At 41.4% G+C, this 19937-nt stretch overlaps 1 protein-coding gene and 1 non-coding gene across 5 annotated transcripts in view; both read right to left on the bottom strand.

The window, feature by feature from the left end:
* AFAP1L2 (actin filament associated protein 1 like 2) overlaps positions 1-19937 on the bottom strand; it is a 169009-nt gene that overhangs the window by 94756 nt on the left and 54316 nt on the right. For all 4 annotated transcript variants that reach the window (XM_038758278.1, XM_038758277.1, XM_038758279.1 and 1 more), the window contains exons 2-3: positions 5342-5470; positions 657-731 (exon numbers count right to left, since the gene is read on the bottom strand). In XM_038758278.1, coding sequence (XP_038614206.1) covers positions 657-731; positions 5342-5470 — 204 coding nt within the window. The remainder of the gene's footprint in view (positions 1-656; positions 732-5341; positions 5471-19937) is intronic.
* On the bottom strand, positions 19332-19469 carry LOC119938808. The gene has a single exon (XR_005454512.1). It is a non-coding gene; the product is annotated as a small nucleolar RNA SNORA7 (small nucleolar RNA).

Genomic DNA, 19937 nt, shown 5'->3' with positions numbered 1-19937 from the left:
CACAGGTATTAAAACAGTCAGAAAGAATTCAGCTGGAATTGGCCATTCAGTAACTAAGAATGGAGTTCCTTGGGTGTCCCCCATTCTCTCCCAAATATCCAGTGTTTTGTGCTTTATTTCTACAATCAAAGCCTGAGTTACCGGCAACACTGATGATTTCAAACTACTTGCAGTATGGGGAAGGCCAAAGTCTGTCCGCTTTCTTTCTATCATGATGCTACCTAAGGGCTTGCCGGGAGCAAAGTCTGACAATCATCAGCATTTGTAAGTATGCAGCGTGTGCAGCACGGAGATGTAGGTGTTTAAAAACTTTCCTGTCTATGTCAAGTGAAAGGTGATCTCCATTTCCTGCTCAGGGTATACAAAAGGCTCAGAAATGTGTGAGATGAGGATAATTCTTGCCCCTAAAAGAGAGGTCGGCACTTCAAGTGCTTCCAGCACAGACTGGGAAGGAAGGTTGTTGTTAAGGAATACAATACTTTCATGCCAAAATACTGTCCTCTAAAATACAGCGTCCAGGAATAACTCGTTGACACGGGCAACTCAGACTGCCCTGCACTGCCCTAGAGTACTTAAGTAACCTGGCAGACAGTCTGCCACCTCCCTCCATCTGGATTATTAAATCCCAGCCGATAATCAGCCATGAGATGCCATACCTTTGTCTTGTATCTCAACATTCTGCTGTTTATAGATGGTCACTTTGTTCATATAAATATACTCTTCATCTGAACCTACAAAGAGAACAGAAGACAAGAGTTTTTTGCTCCAACACCCAAAGATCACATTGCTTCATTTCAATGCTGAGAAAAACAAGGCGGGGTTAAGAGCATAAAAAAAGCCTTTTCTGGGCCTGATCTAGAGCATTTAGCCTATTATTCAATCCCTGACCATGACAAAAGGATGCTTGGTGGAACTGGGAGACAGCTGCCCTTCTTAATAATAATAATAATAATGACAGCATTTATTGAGCACTTACTATGTGCAAAGCACTGTTCTAAGCGCTGGGGAGTTTACAAAGTGATCAGGTTGTCCCACGGTGGGCTCACAGTCTTAATCCCCATTTTACAGACGAGGTCACTGAGGCACAGAGAAGTTAAGTGACTTGCCCAAAGTCACACAGCTGACAATTGGTGGAGGAGGGATTTGAACACATGACCTCTGACTCCAAAACCCATACTCTTTCCACTGAGCCATGCTGCTTCTCACATCACACTTGACATCACACTAAGAATGGCTGATCTAAGATCCCTAACTTTCCTTCTAGTAACCCATTTTGGACTACTTGACCGTGACTATCCAATGCCTTTTGACTCTACTGTTATTTTCCACCTGCGTAACTTTTCATAAGAAATTCCGCATGACCAATATTTACCTGTAAAGAAATATTTCTTTTTGTTATAAACCTGCAGGTGCTTAAGTAAACCATATTGGTGTTTATTTCATAGGATAACTTCCCATTTGAGATATACATTTATATCCATTTCACACAAATCTAGTATTACTTTAGTGTACACTAAAGCTATCAACTAGCAGCTCCAAACTTTGAATTAAAAGTATTTTATACAAAATATTCTGTTTTGTGTAATAAACATTTAATCACTCCTAATCCATTCCTCCTCTTTCCAATACTTTTACAACTTCACTGTTAGGCATTCTGAGAAAAAGGGAACCTTAAAGAGGCAGAACTCATTCCATCCTATTTCATCATTTACAACATTCTCCTTACATTTATTTTGTTTAGTCTCGTTTCCCCTATACATATGTGGTATGTAAATGTCAGATTTCAATCTTTTGTTAACATATGCTTAGGTATACACTAGGCCCTTGAAGTTATTTGCCTAACCTGACAATCTTGTATCTCCCTTAATGTTTAGTATAGTAATCTTTCAGTAAGGCTCCTGGTAAGCTTTTAACAAATTCCATTATTTGCTTAGCTTTGCTGCCTAGACACAGCCAAACCGAATATCAGTGTAGAAAAAAAAGGCTCAAATAATGTCTTTGGTTTTTATTAATGCCCAAGGCACCAATTTACTTCCAAAAGACTTTATTCTTTCCATTAGAACAGATGAGGCTGAATATTTATTTATTAATATTAGCTACTCCCATTGGGAATCTACATATTGGGTATTGGGAGGGAAAACTGCCTCTTTGTGTTTACAACACACACCTAAAGGTGATAACAACAGGTAGAGGAAGTCCAGGAGGTAACTAGGTAACATTTGCTTTGAGGTGAGAATAGTACTAGAGAAGCAGCGTGGCTCAGTGGAAAGAGCACAGGCTTTGGAGACAGAGGTTACGGGTTCAAATCCCAGCTCCGCCACTTGTCAGCTGTGTGACTTTGGGCAAGTCACTTAGCTTCTCTGTTTCACAGTTCCCTCCTCTGTAAAATGGGGATTAGGACTGTGGGTTCCACGTGGGACAACCTGATCACCTTGTAACCTCCCCAGTGCTTAGAACAGTGCTTTGCACATAGTAAGCGCTTAATAAATGCCATTGTTATTATTATTATTTATTATTATTACTTGGGATGGATTGCTATGTTTATCAGGAAACTCAGTTGCCTTCCCTGCCCCCATTTCATTGCAGGTAGGCATTTGAATTCTGATTATTGTAAGGCCCTTTTGTGATCCCAGTAGGAGCTGCAGTTTGAGAATAAACTTTGGGACTTAATACTTTCCTGAAGCTCCTCATTTGACATCAGATCTAGTTTTTTTATGTTTTTTTTGTTTTTAATTTTTTTTTAAATGGTATTTGGTAAGTATTTACTACAAGCCAGGCACTCTACTCAGCACTGGGGTACAAATAAGCTAATCACGTTGGACAGAGTCCATGTCCCATATGGGGCTTGCAGTATAAATCCTCATTTTACAGATGAGTTAATTGAGGTCCAGAGAAGTGAAGTGATTTGTCCAATGTCACTCAGCAGACAAGTGGCAGAGCTGGGATTAAAACCAAAGTCCTTCTGAATCCCAGGTCTGTGCTTTATCCATTAGGCCATGCTGCTTCCCATTACTTCTACTTAAATTGCTGGGCAAAATATATGATTTCCATTATGGCTTATTTCTGAGTTGACAAAAATGTGTGACAGAAAAAGATCTATGGATCAGAGTGGATCAGTCAAAGGTATTTATTGAACAGTTACTGTATGCAGAGCACTGTACTAAATACGTGGGAGACAACAGTATAATAAGTTGGTAGATATGATCCCTGTCCACAAGGAGTTTACAGTCTAGTGGACAGCAAGAAATATCCATGAATAGGAGTATGAGTAAAGTAATATTTTTATTATGCTCAGTACTGATCAAAACCTAACTAGACCACCAGGTCCAGCACTAGCTCTTCAACTAATGTGAAATGTGGAGACTTTTAGAGAAAAGATTAAAGTAAGAATTTTCAGAATAGAGAAGAGAAGATGGGGTGGGTGGGGGGGAATTCAATAAACTTTAAGGATACAAAAAGTTGTGACCCACTTCAAAGAGGAAACAGGGAAGGATTTCATGTTAGCTGTAAGAAAGAATTCAGTGAGAGTTGCTAAAAATTGTTGTCATGAAGGAGACCGCAGAATATCTTTCTACGGAGAACTTTCAATGATATTTAAAATATATATAATATATGAATATACACTAAATATATACTGAATATAAATATAGTCCATCTGGAATAATCTAGGTATAATTTGTCCTGAAGGCAAGGCGATAAAGTAGATTACCTCTCAAATTTCTTATTTTGGGGACATTTATCATGTACTACCTGCCAAGCACTATACTAAGTGCTGGGGTAGATACAAACTAATCAGTTGGGACACAGCCCCTGTCCCACATGGAGCTCACAGTCTTAATCCCCAGTTTACAGATGAGATAACTGAAGAAGAACAGAGAAGTTAAGTGACTTGGCCAGGGTCACAGCAGATAAGTGTCAGAGCTGGGATTACAATCCAGGTCCTTCTGACTCCCAGGCTCATGCTCTATCCTCTAGGCAACACTGATTCTCAGCAGCTCCTCCCAGGGAGCAGAATAAGCTAACTTCTTTGTAGCTCACTTACCTCATCTGTAAAATGGGGATCAAATGCCTGTTCTCCCTCCCTGTTAGTCTGTGAGCCCTACTGGGACAGGGACTGTGTCCAATTGCCTAACATTTTATCTGCCCCAGGACTTGATTCATTGCTTGGCCTATAGTAAACGTTTAACAAATACCACAATTATTATTGTTATTATAATTATTCCAGTTCTCTCACTCTCTAATATTTTTGTAAAACAAATGAACAGCTTCTTCTCTTTTTTAAAACACTTGATTTCAAGATCATGTGGTTTCCTGTGTTCCAATAAAATGTTTTCCTGCCCCTTTTATCCTCCACTGCATCTTGGTTATGTGAACTACTTACAGGGGAAAAGCAAGACAGTGAAGAATAGCTATTTAGAAAGAGTTTGCTTCAGAAGCTGTGGGGAAGTAGCATGACATAATGGCTAGAGCACGGGCCTGGGAGTCAGAAGGTCATGGGTTCTAATCCCGGCTCCATCACTTGTCTGCTGTAGGGCCTTGGGCAGTCACTTTACTTCTCTGTAACTCAGTTACTTCTTCTGTAAAATAAGGATTAAGACTGTGAGCCCTGTGTGGGACTAGGGCTGTGTCCAACTCAGTTTGTTTGTATTTACCCCATTGCTTAGTACAGTGCCTGGCACATAGTATTATTATTATCAAATGATGTCAAGTTGTTTTCTGGCATATAGTAAGTGCTTAACAAATACCATCAATAGTATTATTATTGTTATTATTAGTAGTAGTGAAAGCTCTGCAACTTTCCAATTTACTTGTTTGTTCAATTTCCCACCACAAAACATATTTCCTTTGCATTACAGCCAAAGATATCCATGTAATTTTTTCATTCCCAAAAAATGAAAGAGAGCAATATCCTTGTGGGGAGGTATCATGTCTCTTATGTAATAGTAATAATAATAATGCTGGCATTTGTTAAGCGCTTACTAGGTGCCAAGCACTGTTCTAAGCACTGGGGTAGATACAAAGTAATCAGGTTGTCCCAGGTATGGCTCACAGTCTTCACCCCTATTTTACAGATGAGGTAACTGAGGCCCAGAGAAGTTAAGTGACTTGTCCAAGGTCACACAGCTGACAAACAGCGGAGCTGGGATTAGAACCCATGACCTCTGACTCCCAAGCCTGGGCTCTTTCCACTGAGCCACACTGCTTATCTATTTCTCTATTTCTATAGTATACTCCTGAGCCATTAGTACAGTGCTCTGCATACAGTGTTTGACACATGTTGCTGAGAAAAGTTTGGGGATGGGCACAGTGCACGCAAAGAAGAGTCAGAATTTGTACTTACTGCTTGTTTTTGTGTATAGCCGAAGGAGGTCAGAAAGAAGACTTTTTTTCACTAAAGCAGTGCTACTCAGGTTCTCCTTGTCCAAGATTTTTAAAAAGTCATCCAGTTCTGAGAGCAGTTGCTCTAGGGCTAAAATGAAAAAAAAAGGAATTAGAATAATTTCTAGAAAGTCCAGTTTTGTTGCATTCCATTAATTACCTAGCCATTTATTCTAAGCCTATGGGTCTTTGAATTGAAGAGCATCTCATAAAATTACTCAAAATCAAAATGATCAGTCCATCAGTGGTCTTTAGTGAGCACATACTGTGTACACAGCATTATACTAAGTGCTTGGGAAAGTACAGTAAAACAGAGTTGGAAGATGTAATCTGTAGGGGGAGACGCAAAGTAGATTATGGTTAGGGGAAATAATAGAGTACAAGAAATATATACATAGGTGCTGTGAGGCTGGGTAAGTATAAAAGTGCTTAAGGGGTATAAGCCAAGTGCATAGTCAACACAAAGGGAAGAATGGACTGTGAGCCTGTTGTTGGGTAGGGACTGTGTCTATATGTTGCCAACTTGTACTTCCCAAGCGCTTAGTACAGTGCTCTGCACACAGTAAGCACTCAATAAATACGATTGAATGAATGAATGGGGAAATAAAGGGCTTATTCTGGGACAGCCTCTTGGAAGAGATGTGATTTTAGGATAGTTTGAAGGTAGAGAGAGTGGCAACATGAAAGGGGAGGGAGTTTCAGGCCAAAGATCAGTGGCAGGATAGATGAGATGATAGTTGGTCTTAGAGGAGTAGAGTGTGTGGGTTGAGTTGAAATAGGTCAATTCAGTAATGGGAACAGGGAGATTACTGACAGAGTGCCTTAAAGCTGATGGTAAGGAGTTTCTGTTTGATGTGGAGGTGGATGGCCAACCACAGGTGGTTTTTTGGAGAGTGAGGGATATGGACTGAATAGTTTTTCAGAAAAATGATCTGGACAACAGAGTGTAATATGGACTGGAAAGGGGAGAGACAGGGGGCAGGGATGTTACTGAAGAGGCTGATGCAGTAGACAAGGCGGGAAATGATAAGTGCTTGTATCAGCATGGTAACCGTTCGGATGGAAAGGAAAGGAGAAATCAAAGTAATACAAAATTTGATGGTTTTATTTTGTTTACTTCTTCGAGAACTGACAGAGGGAATCAAAGCATTCTCTTCAATATCATAAATTAACCATGGGCAATTTGCACAAATATTGCTGTTCCCAGATAGGCCACTGGGGGGCATATGATCGTAGGGACATTAAAGAGGATAAAACACTAGGCATACAAAATAACTTTTTACGTGGTAGATAATTTGTATAATTCTTGTTATTCAACCCTACACAATCCAAAACCCCATGGAGCTTGGAAACCATTTCCCCCAGAATTACTTAAATGAGCATTCATCAAATATAACAATACCTAGAATTTATATAGACCCTCTATTTTCAATACTGCTTTCAAACCCGTCGTCTCATTGCGTCCTCACAAATGTGAGGTAGCAAAGGTAAGGATCCTTTACAAATGAAGAAACAGAGGAAAGAAATGTTAAGTGATCTGTCTAGCGGTCACACAGTATACATATAGAAAAATAGGTTTTTCCACTAGATCATTCTACCACCGACAGTGTAAAACCTCTGGTGAAAAGCATGGCTATTTGCCATCATCTGGCCCAGTCTTTACTACTTTCATCCATCAGATTCAGGCCACAGTGGTCTAGCTTCAGAGGGTTTGGTCTACTAGTTCAGTTATATGTCAAGTTGAACTGGAGCGATGACAATCAGGTTATGCAGAATAAAATGCTATTGGAAATACCAAAATTATCTGGCACCCAGCCAAAAGCTGGAATGCCCACTGCCCCCTCCCCTACACAAGCGCAAGGGGTGGAGGCCAACCCCCAGATGAGAAGTAGCAGACAACAGTTTAACCTGTCTGACTCAGAGAGACTCCTTTTCTGATCATAACTGGCTCCGCCAGTTGTCAGCTGTGTGACTTTGGGCAAGTCACTTAAGTTCTCTGGGCCTCAGTTACCTCATCTGTAAAATGGGGATTAAGACTGTGAGCCCCCCCGTGGGACAACCTGATCACCTTGTAACCTCCCCAGCACTTAGAACAGTGCTTTGCACATAGTAAGCGCTTAATAAATGCCATCATTGTTGTTATTATTATCATACGCATAAGGCAGCCTTAAAGAGGAGACAGAGAGCTGCAGAGAGCAACAGGACCTATACAGACAATGGGCACACTGCAGATCGAAGGACAGTTGTCACACAAAAGCCCTCTGGAAAGGACTGCCTGATCTCCATTCATTCAATCGTATTTATTGAGAACTTATTGTGTGCAGAGCAATCTTAGGCTCACCCACATATATGGATAACATGTATAACAAAGCTGTCAGCCACTTCATTTTAAAAAACAAAAAAAATTGAGAAGGAGCATGACCTAATGGATAGAGCATGGACCTGGGAATCAGAAGGACCTGGGTCCTAATCCTGGCCACACCACTTGTCTGCTGTATTACCTTTAGGTAAGTCACTTCACTTCTCTGTGCCTCAGTTACCTCATCTGTAAAATGAGGATTAAGACTGTGAGCCCCATGTGGGATGGACTGTGTCCAACCTGATTAGTAGCTTGTATCTACCCCAGAACTTAGTACAGTGTCTGACACATAGTCAAACCTTGGCAAATGCCATTAGAAAACAAAGTTGTGGAGGACCATATCAGTCAATCAAGATTAAGGAGGCGAGGCTGCTGATCATAACCTATTCTGGCACAAAGAATATATTGTTTGTTCCATTTCAATAGTTACTAATTCCTTCCACAAGAAAGTGAAAATGGGTAATAAATTCCAGTTGTCACCCAGGCAGAGCACGAAAATGGAAACGATGAGTATTCTGTGGACATGTTCAGATTCTGGGTGGCCCACTTAAAATAAGACTCATTTAAACCACACTACCCAAATGAGACCTTTGAATGAGCCATCCTATTTGCTTCTTGGTAACATGAAGGATAAAATAACCAACTACCCCAAAGCCTCGGTTATCCTTGAGTTCCAAAAGGGAGTAATTTTGAATGGGACAGAGCTTCCAACATGGGCCAGGAATTGCGCATAGCAGAGCTTGGATAATGATGATGATAGTAACAGTGGCTTTTGTTAAGAGTTTACTATGTGTCACACACTTTTACTGAGCACTGGGGTAGATATAGTATAAGCAGATCAGAGAGTCTCTGTCCCACATAGGGCTCAGAGTCTAAATAGGACAGAGAACAGGTATTAAATCCCCATTTTACAGACATGGAAACTGAGACAAAGAGAAATTAAGTAATTTGCCCACAGTCACACAACAGGCAGGTGGCAGAGCCGTGATTAAACCCCAGGTCCTCTGATTCCCAAGCCCATGCTCGTTCCATTAGGGCACACTGGAGTAAACTTATTCCTCGCATTATTATTAAGAATGGTTATCCATTTCCTTATCATATCAAGCCTGCCAGACTTCTACTGGGAAGCATAGAGCACCTATCCCAACAATAATAATAATAATAATTATGGTATTTGTTAAGTGCTTACTATGTGCCAGGCACTGTACTAAGCGCTGGGGGGATATAAGCAAATCAGTTTTGACACAGTCCCTGTCCCACATGGGGCTCACAGTCTCAATCCCCATTTTACAGATGAGGTAACCGAGGCACAGAGAAGTGAAGTGAATTGTCCATACAGCAGAAAAGTGGTGGAGCTGGGATTAGAACCCATGATCTTCTGATCCCAGGCCCGTGCTCCATCCACTACATCATGCTGCTTCTCCAAGTCTCCACATCTGTGTCATACAGTATGTCCCCTCACAGTCCATACTTTTGGGTTCTTCACAGGTGAGTAGGGGAGGTGTCTCAGGTGGCTATGTGATCCCTCAAGCAGGTTTTAGACAAGTGCTTGTCAACTTTCCTTTGTGAGATTTACAGTGAGGAGATGTAAGGTCCCACGCCATGCCCCTAGGTAAAAAGCATTGCAGTCCCCAATGCTTTCCCTCACAGCTGACAGACTCATGAGATGGAACCGGGAAAACAAAACTACCACTTCCATGGACAATGCAGCCTATGGTTCCTTCGCATTAAAGAAACCCAACAGCTGTTGAAATCCATGTTTCTCAGAGTGTGATCCACAAATACATGGGCGTCCTTGAGGGCTATGCAAGTGGATACTACCACAGCAACTACTTCTAGTACTTCTAGTGTTGTTCCATGACAGGGTTGCAGCTTGGCCTAGTGGAAAGAGCACGGGCCTGAGAGTCAATCATATTTACTGAGCACTTACTACATGCAGAGCACTGTACTAAGCACTTGGGAGAGTACAATACAACATAATTAGCAGATACGTTCCCTGTCCACAATGAGCTTACAGTCTAGAGGGGCAAAAAAAAAATTATAACAATGTAAAGATATGTACATAAGTTCTGTGGGGTTGGGGTGAATATCAAATGTCCAAAAGGACCTGAGTCAGAAGGACTTGAGTTCTAATTCCAGCTCTTCCACTTGTCTGCTGTGTGACTTGGGGCAAGTCACAAATTCTCTGGGCCTCAGTTTCCTCTTCTGTAATGGTGATTAAGACTCTGAGCCCCATGTGGGACAGGGACTGTGCCCAAACTGATTAGCTTTTATCTACCCCCACGCTTAGTACAGTACCTGATACATAATAAGCACTTAACAAACACCATAAAAAAAAAAGATCTGCATCTGCGTGTTCCTATTCCAAAAGCAGTCTGCTTCAGGAAGTGGCTGGGAGTTTGGATTTCCTTGGCTCTGCTGGAGGTGAAAGCCTTTGAGAGTGAAAGGAGGTGACCTGGGCCTCCATCCCTACATAGAGTTAGATGTGGGCTGGGGGATTTTTGTTCACCTAAATCTGAGGACCTCTGATCAAAAACAAACAAGTAAACAAAAAAGAATACCATCATCAAGAAACTAGAATCATCAGATGAAAAGTTGTTTTATGGAGGAGGAAAAACAATAGCTCTGAATTCTGCATTTAGCATGCCCCTAAAAGCCAGTCCTCTTAAGGACTCCCTAAGCTGGCTGCAAAAGGTTACATGCTCCATCAGAGAAGGCTGCACTGTCTTTAAGATTCTAAATCCTCACATATCCCAAGAAACTAGGCATTTATCCATTCTCCGTCCAACCACAATGCATGCAGGGCCTGTTTGTGTTCAAACATCCCTTTGATCTCAGTGGGCTATTTTATCTCTGAAATAGATACCTGCAAAAGTAAACTCTCATTCACTTCAGGAGGTGGCTGTGAGGGAGAGGAGAGAGGAAGGGATTTATTCATATTAAAAAATAATACAGCAATGATCAGATGGGGAAATGGGAATAATAATGAAGATGGATTTAAGGAGCAGCAGTAAGATCATACTGATTGAGCACTTCCGATGTGTGCAGCACAGTACTACAAGAATGGGAATTTTGAGACTGCTTCTGGCTCCCAGGGGTTCCTAATCCAGTGGTGGGAAGGGGAGGCATACAAGAAAAGAACAACAGAGTATATTCAGCAAAAAGCAGAATCAATGCTGGGAGGAAATAGCCCTCTAGCACCTCATCTCTCTAAGCCGAGGCATCCTTGGTCCAAAGTAACCACAACTTTGCCAACATTCCAGATGTTGCCCAGCGGTTTCTGCCCACCATCTATTTTCGGAAAGTAATAGATCTCCCTGGTCCCCAGACATACCTCTATAGCCCCGAGCCCCAGTGGTGGGGAACTTCAGGAGGTTTTATGAAAGGAGAAGCAGCATGGCCTAATGGGAGACCCTAATGGGAGTCCTGGGAGACAGAAGGCCAGTTACTCCACTTCTCTGTGCTCGGTTTCCTCAACTGTAAAATGGGGCTCAATATTGAGAGCCCTGTGAGGGAGAGGGACTATGTCCTACCTGATTAGCTAGTATCTACCTGAGCACTTAGTACAGTGCCTGTCACACAGTAAGAGTTTAACACATACCATAAAAAGGCCGGTGTGTTCTTCAATATAAGTACACAAGAGGAATAACTCAATCAGGAATTGACAAGAACGAGAAGGAGCTAAAGATGTTTCAATTTAATCTGGCAGTCTATACTGACTGAAAAAACATTAAGTGCACTCTAAGAAAATGTGAATAATGGTATTCATAAAAATCTCTGTTGCATTATTTTGTTTGGTATGAATAGGAAAACAGAAAACTGAAGCACAGACTTAGATCTGTCTGTTGTGGAGCTGGGAGGAGGAGGATGTGGGTAAGATCAAACCAAAGGAGAACTATCTTGAAAGCAAATAAAATATCCAATACGGGAGAGATGGGGCCAGAATTGAAGATCACACACAGTGAACTGAATATAACACATATTCATTTCAGAAAAGACACTAAAATCTGTTAGGGCAGCAAGGAATGCCAGCCAGAGATAACCCTGGATTGGCACTGGGAAGACTGGGGGCATTTTTGAATCCTCTGGAATCTGTTAATGATAACTATATTGTGTCTTGTTGCTCTTTGAACTTTTCCAGGCCTATGCCAGGTGTAAACAGACTTGAAATCTAACCTGTCAATCAGCCTAAGCACAAGAAATGAGTGGATTCACATTAAATTTGGCATGCCCTTATCCCACTCCAATCTTTCCTCTTTAACTCTTATCGAAGAACTATGGTATACAGAACACGCTGTACTAGATATTTGGGGAATTACAAAGGAAGAAAATTCATTGACTTTAAAGAAGTTACAATCTAAAGGGGAGCAAGTACTGGAAATAAGCCTAAAGAAAACTGACAATAGGCACTGATCTTCCCAAGGGAAACCAGGATTTTTATCATTCACTAAGAACTCAATATTACTACCACCCTGGCCCACATCCTACCTCTGACCTGGAATGCCTTCCCTCCTCACATCTGCCAAACTAGCACACTTCCCCCTTCAAAGCCCTACTGAAAGCTCACCTCCTCCAGGAGGCCTTCCCAGACTGAGCCCCCTTTTTCTCTGCTCCTCCTCCCCTCTCCATCGCCCCGACTCTCTCCCTCGGCTCTACCCCCCCCCCCCGCCCCATAGCACTTGTGTATATATGTACATGCTTAATATTCTATTTATTTTATTAATGACATGTATATATTGTTAATTCTATTTATTTATATTGGCGCTACTGATGCCTGTCTACTTGTTTTATTTTGTTGTCTGTCTCACCCCTTCTAGACTGTGAGCCTGTTGGGTAGGGTTGTCTCTGTTCCTGAATTGTACTTTCCAAGGGCACAGTACAGTGCTCTGCACACAGTAAGCACTCAATAAATACGATTGAATGAACGAATAAATGAACTATCCAAAAATGCTCCGATAGAAAAGTAAAATGGCTCAAGAAGGCCAGCATGCCTTTGGAGAAAATGATGGCGCATGGCAACAACAGGGCACGAGTCTTTAAACAACACAGAAGTTTTCAAAAGTTACAGTGGTGACCAATCTTTAATTGAACTGAGGCAGGAAATTCCATAAAAGAACATCCTGCCCTCAAGCAGTTTCATTAGTGTCATCTACAGACCATGCTCAATATCAGACAGCAAGAACAAAGTGGCACTATTAATAGGTAAGGGAATGTAGTCAGCTAGTCAGCACTGAGACAAGGTTCGGGAAAGCAGTATGGCCAAGTGGAGGAAGCACCAGCTTCAAAGGGCCTGGGTTTTAATTCTGACTCCTCTACTTGCCTGCTGTGTGACCTTGAGCAAGTCACGTAACTTCTCTGTGCCTCAACTGCCTCACCTGTAAAATGGGGATTAAATCCTCCTCTTTCTGACAATCACTGTGAGCTTCATGTGGGACAGGGACTGGGTCCAAACTATTTATCTTCTAACTACTCTAGTGGTTAGTGCAATGGCTGGCACAAAGTAAGCACTTAAGTACAATGAAAAAAAAGACTCACAGAAGCCCAGCTTCACTGGGTGGAGCATGTGAAACAATAATAGAAGACTGCCCAAACAATCGCTACATGGTGATCTGAAATGCCTACATCCATATGCAGGAAGGCTAGAACAAATGCTTTAAAGACATAATGAAGCACGAGCTAAAGAGACATGGTCTAACAACTAACTGTTTGATGTCAACTGAAACAGAATGATCTGTCCAAAGTGTGATGATTAAGTTTTGAAAGAAGCAACAAGAGCCCCAAGTGCAAAAAACACCAGGGAAAACAAAAAATGATTTTTCTGAGCATACTGTAAAATAGTAAAATGGTCTTCGTCATTATGATGATGTATACATCATCTTCAAAAACAAGGACACAATACATATGTATGCATGCTTTCTCTCTCCATATGTTAACTTTGAGTTTTTACTGGCTTCTAAACAGTAAATACACTTCTAAATACACTCCGACCTTGGATCAAAAATCCTATCAGGAAGCTTTGAGAACTAGATGCATGCAGGTTTAGAGGGGAGAAAAAAGCCTAGATATAAACAGGAATTCAAGGGATAAAAATGAATAAAATCAAATGGAGTAGAAAGGTGAAGAAAAACTACCAGTGAACAGTAGGGGGAAGATAAATTTCCAGTTATAAATGGTGTTCATTAGGAGCCAGCAATAAGTTTATATGCAATAAGGGTAGTTTATCCTGAAGACAGGATTAGGGTTGGCATAAGAGTCAAAACCTATCAGGGTAAAGTGTGAAATATTTTTCTGCCTTTTAAAACTACAACAACAACAATGTCAGCTTCCCTCCATTTTGATTTCTCCAGCACATTCCTTAAGCTGCAATTTCCTAGAAGTAGCCTCTTCCAGTAAACACCACCTAATTTCTGCAACTCAACAAGTATCAGGCATGACGCAAACATAGCAGCAACTGCAGGCTGGAATTTTTTCTTTCCTCAAACACGAGAGCCCTTGGGCTGGATATTTCTACTAAAGAACTTGAGTTCCCCTAGTAAACAGCATTAAAGTGTCTATGTGGATTCCATGGGCAGCCATCTATGATCCTTTTTGTAAAGGCAACAACAAAACCCTCCAAGGACACACTAGTCCTGGTTACTATGGAGTGACTGACAAGTTCTACTTTCAAAAGCTTCAATGGGTTCATAGCTTTCATATCATGGCTTACAACATTCATATCATGTAAGAATCAATGACATTCTGAAGGGGAAAGCAAATTACCTACAAGAATATGGAAGCATTGAAAGTGCATTAAAAGGAGCAAAATCTAAACCAAAGTCTTTTCGAACTGGAGAGCATGACGGGAGAGCATGAGATTTCTATTTCCTGTTATCACCAGATGATGGGAAGTTTGGAAGTTTAACAGGGATCCAGTCCATCTTCCTCCATTTGGGCCTCATTTCTGTTCTAGTCAAGGATGGAAATGCCTTTGATATTCAGAAAATGCCAATACTACCCAGATCCTAAACAGCCTTAAAGAATTATCCATCTTATCATAATAAAGGTCACAATAAAACCATACACTAGGAAGACTATGGCCATAGAAGGTAGTCTGAAGACAAGAATCTCAAAAGGAAATATCCTAATTTAGGGACACTTGTATAATAATAATTGTGGTATTTGTTAAGTGCTTACTAGATGCCACCTACTGTACTAAGCCCTGGGGTATATACAAGATAATCAGGTCCCACAGGGGGCTCCCAGTCTAAGTAGGAGGGAGAATGGGCATTGAATTCCATTCTTCAGATGAGGGAACTGAGGCACAGAGAAGTGAAAAGACTTACTCAGGGTCACACAGCAGATCTTGGGGAAGCAGTGTGACCTAATGGAAAGAGCACAGGCCTAGAAGTCAGAGGGCCTCCGTTCTAATCCCAGCTCTAACATTTACTTGCTGTGTGACCTTGGGCAAGTCACTTAACTTCTAAGCCTCAGTTTCCTCAATTGGAAAATGATGATTCAATACCTGTTCTCCTTCCTACTTAGACAAGGACTCTGTCTGACCAGATTTACTTGTATCTATCCCAGCACTTAGATCAGTGCTTGACACACAGTAAAGGCTTAACAAATACCATAATAAAGTGGCAGAGCCAGGATTAAAACCCAGGGCCTCTGACTCCTAGGCTCAGGATCCTTCCACTAAGCTACACTGCTTCCATGTATGGAATCATCTTTCAAGAGCATCAGCAACAGTAGGAATTAAGACTTACAAGACAACATCCTCATAAAGGTAAAACAAAATTGTGCTAAACAGGAGAACTGCTAGATGGAGTCTCAAATGCGTGGGAGTACCAGAACAAGACTGTGAATGACACTTTTCAGTCTTGATTGATGATTCAATTACAATCATTTGAAAATGACCACTCAAATTATAAAGGCCAAAAGTCCCTTAAAGTCCAGTGGCATGGAGGGCATTACTTCCATAAATTACTCCACGAAGGAAGAATCCCATACTGCATGCAATGTCTTAGAAAAAAACATTTCATTGACTGATTGAAGTGTATTTCATATTTCCTCTCTCTCCCCCACCTCCCTCTCCCCCAGCATTTTTCTATTAGGATGCTTTTCCTCATCTTCCAAGAGAGGAAAGAAATAAGTTCGTTGTTCATTCTGAAAACTGAAGAGCCTTGTCCACATTTTCCATCACTGTTCTGTTAAAGTTCAGAGTTCCCTAGATGGGGTTGACAGCTCATCAATAAGATTCTTGTTTAAAACTTCCAAGGCAGCCCACGCTAAGCTCGTTGGGTTCAACTACTCAATTCATTGCCTTTAACCAGTAAGAAGCTTGGTCTCTTCAGCTGACCTTCTCTTCCATTTTCCCATGTTTTACAGTAATCTAACTTTGGGGTCATTACATTCACACCCATAATTACCTTTCTCCAATGCAAAAATCAAGTTCTCTTGCAGATGCCACCATGCCTTTTCAAGCACCAATTCAGCTGCTTTTAATGAAGGAATACAATCACATATCATTTTTCATCACAGCATCAACATTACCTGACTTGTGCCTTTGTCACTCTAAGATGGTTCAGTGGAAAACCAACTCTCTTATTCCACAAGGAATAATCGAAATTGTTTGAACTCAGATCCAAGGCATTAATATTAATATTAATATGTAAAATGCTTACGAAGACTGTATATCTGCTTCTTAATTAATGCCCAGCACCAGAAAGTAGATTTTGTAGTGGTAAATAGGAGGTCAAGCAAGTGAAACCAATTTTCAATTACGGAAGAGTGGAGGTGAGATGTTGGCCTGAAAAAATCTTTGCTATCCAGGGTAGGCCTTCTAGACTGTAAACTCACTGAGGGCAGGGAATCTGTCTACCAACTCTATTGTACTGCATTTTCCCAAGCACTTAGTACAGTGCTCTGCACACAGCAAATGCTCAGTAAATATCACTCATTAACTGACTGTTGTTAATCTTATCCTCTTGTCACTAAGGCAAAACTAAAGATTTTGGAACTACTGAAGTGCCAAACAGCAATGTCTTAATTCCCTACTGGGACAATACCACCATCCCTACCACAAGTCTTACAGTTTGTGGGGGATAATCTTTTTGTTGGCAAGTAATAATTTACTCTGTCCAGAAAAATCAATGAAGAGGTCAGGACAAACGTATTGTACTATTGCCACGGGGCAACAAAATCCATGGGTTGCACAGTTGGAACCAATATCCATGGAGAAGACATGTTGAAGTTGTTTGGGCATGAGGGGAGGAGTCAAAGGAAAGAGAGTGAGGGTGGAAATTTCCAGGAGTGGGGCAGCGTTTGTAAGAGAAGCAGCATGGCCTAGGAGTCAGGGGGCTTGCGTTCAAATCCCGGCTCTGCCAATTGCTTTCTGGGTGAACTTGGGCAAATCACTTAACTTCTCTGTACCTCAGCTCTCCTATTCTCTTTCCTTCTTAGGCAGTGAACCTCATGTGGGACAGGGACTGTATTAACCTAATTAACTTGTATCTACACCAGTGCTTAGAACAAGGTTTGACACATAGGGAATGCTTAACAAATACCATTAAAAAAGAGGAGAAAGGGGAAGGGGAGGCATGGGAGAGGGGCAGAAATGAAAGATAACAGGGTGATAGAGCGATCTGAATCGAGCTGGAGACTTATCTTTTCTTCTCAGCTCTGGGCCTCACACTGCTCTGTCAAAATGGTCACTGTGGCCAAACTGCTTGACTGGGTCACAGTCATCTGTCCCCACCACCAGTGGGAAGTGGGGACTAGGCCTGGGGTAACCTAATGGATGTTTGAAGGGGAATGGGAATCAGATCCTCCTGGGTCGTTATCAAACAGCTCTGTTTCTCCAGAAGATGGGGCTGTAGCAGTCAAGGGAAGTAAGTTATGGCACAGAGAGATATGTGTACCACCTCAGATCTCCCAGCCATTCACTGCCTGGGATCCCTCTGTGAGCAAGAGGAGTTTCAGGTGCTGACCATTGCAGAAAACCTCTCTCTCGTTCATACTGTCTTTACTTTCATAGTGGCCCCACTTTTTTTGCAAAACAGGAGAGAGACTATTTTGTGGGGTCATACAAGAATTAAGTCTAGCAATAAGGGGAGCAGAGGAATGAAGAAGAAACTCAATCAGTGGTATTTATTGTGCACTTACTGAATGCAGAACATTATACTACACATTTGGAAGAGTACAATACAATAAACTTGGTAGAATTGGTCACTGCCCACAAAGAGCTCACAGTCTAGAGGGGGAGACAGACAGTAATATAAATAAATAATTTACAGATATGTACTCAGGTTTTAGATTTTGCATTGGGGAGGGCCTACTAAAGTAGAAGGATTTGGACTATTTTTACAAATGTTCCCCTGAAAAATACATGGTGAAAGACCAAAAAAAAAGAGTCATTAATTTAGGTTTTTGCAACTTTATTAAGATGTTAAAAGAAATAGGGGGCTGGGGGGGGGGAGGGGGGGGAGAGGAGAGTACTAAATCTAACAAAGCAACCATCAACCGGATAAGAGATTTGGTTACTGTGTCACGGACTTTGATTACATGAACAAGATACAGTTATTCAGGACAGGAATAATATTCTGAATTGAACCTTTTGAAGCCTCTTGCATAAACTCAGCAAAGGTATTCCTAATCCTATCAGATATTTATATGTTAGATCATTATTTTGTTTAATGCTTCCATTGAAATGGCTCTGAAGAAAATTGCTGCTGTAACTTGTTTAGACTACCAGTGAGTTTGGTTATCACTGAACATTTTTAAGTCTGTGCTTAGCTCTTTAATCATTACTTTCAAACTGACAGACATCTAAGGGACTTTTTCCATGGTAGCTGTAATTTAGCTTATAGAAATATTCCTCTTTTCTCAGCAGCCTAGGTTCAGAAATGTTGCGGTCATGAATTTCTACTTAAACTTAGAGCAAACCATTAATCATTCTATTCTTTCACTTGCAATTGTTCAGTCTGAGTGTCAGTATGTCAATACTGGTTGAACTTAGGTTATAAGACTGGGAATGTGGTATAGATGTAAGGTAACTTCCTGAAACTGCAGTCTTCACATACCTCAGGCCACCACCACTCTCCCCACCTTCAAAACCCTTCTAAAAATCACAATTTTTCAAGAAACCTTCCTGGAGTAAGCCCTCATTTCCTCTTCTCCCTCTCCCTTGTGCATTGCCTAAGCATTTGGATCTGTACCATCTAAGCACTTGATTTTCACCTCACCTCAGCCCCATGGCAATTACGTGCAGTCTCTAGACTGTAGCTCCTTGTAGACCGGGAATGAATCTACCAACTCTGCTGTTATTATACTCTCCCAAGCACTCAGTACAGTGTTCTGCACACAGTTCAGCACTCAATAAATACTTATCTTCTTTTATGCAGTCGAGTCATTTTCTGACCCAAAGCAACACCACGGACACATCTCTCCTAGAACACCCCGCTCTCCATCTGCAATCGTTCTGGTAGTGTATCTATAGAGTTTTCTTGGCAAAAATATGGAAGCAGTTTACCACTGCCACCTTCTGCACAGTAAACTCGAATCTCCGCCCTCGACTCTCTTCTATGCCGCTGCTGCCCAGCATGGGTGAGTTTTAACTTGTAGCAGATTGCCTTCCACTCGCTAGCCACAGCCCAAACTAGGAATGGAATGGGTAGGCCTCTGCTCGACTCTCCCTCCTGTAGCCAAGACTGGTAGAGTAGTGGAAACTCTCCAAGTACAACCCTGAGAGGTGCAATAAATACTATTACTTGATTAATCCTTAAATTCCTGTCTAGACTGTAAGCTCTAAGGGTAGGGATTGTGTCTACCACCTCTATGGTACTGTACTCCCCCAAACACTTCAAACAGTGCTGTCCACACACTGATTGATTTACTGATTGAGTGTCTGTCCAAAAGGATCCTAGCAAAATCCTGCAGGCAATGAAAACAGAGATGCCCCAGCAATTCCCATGACCAGCACTCTTTAAAATCTAAAGACTTGGAGCTTTCTGGGGACATTCTTCAGTGTTCTAAAGCCCAAGCAAAGATCTCAGCATTAAATCCCCACCCTGATTGTAGATTTCTGTATGAACAGTGTCAGAATCAAGTCCTTCATTAGTTTAAATAGCTTTAACTGTGAAGACGTAGGGGCAAAAGCCATGGCTTCAAATTATGGATATCTTCTGTACTTCAAAGAGCCTCTTTGTCGATGGTGGGAGGA

This window comes from Tachyglossus aculeatus, chromosome 16, assembly GCF_015852505.1.
Source record: "Tachyglossus aculeatus isolate mTacAcu1 chromosome 16, mTacAcu1.pri, whole genome shotgun sequence".
Lineage (NCBI taxonomy): Eukaryota > Metazoa > Chordata > Mammalia > Monotremata > Tachyglossidae > Tachyglossus > Tachyglossus aculeatus.
Note: the sequence above shows the minus strand (reverse complement) of the source record. Positions and strands in the feature narration are given on the sequence as shown.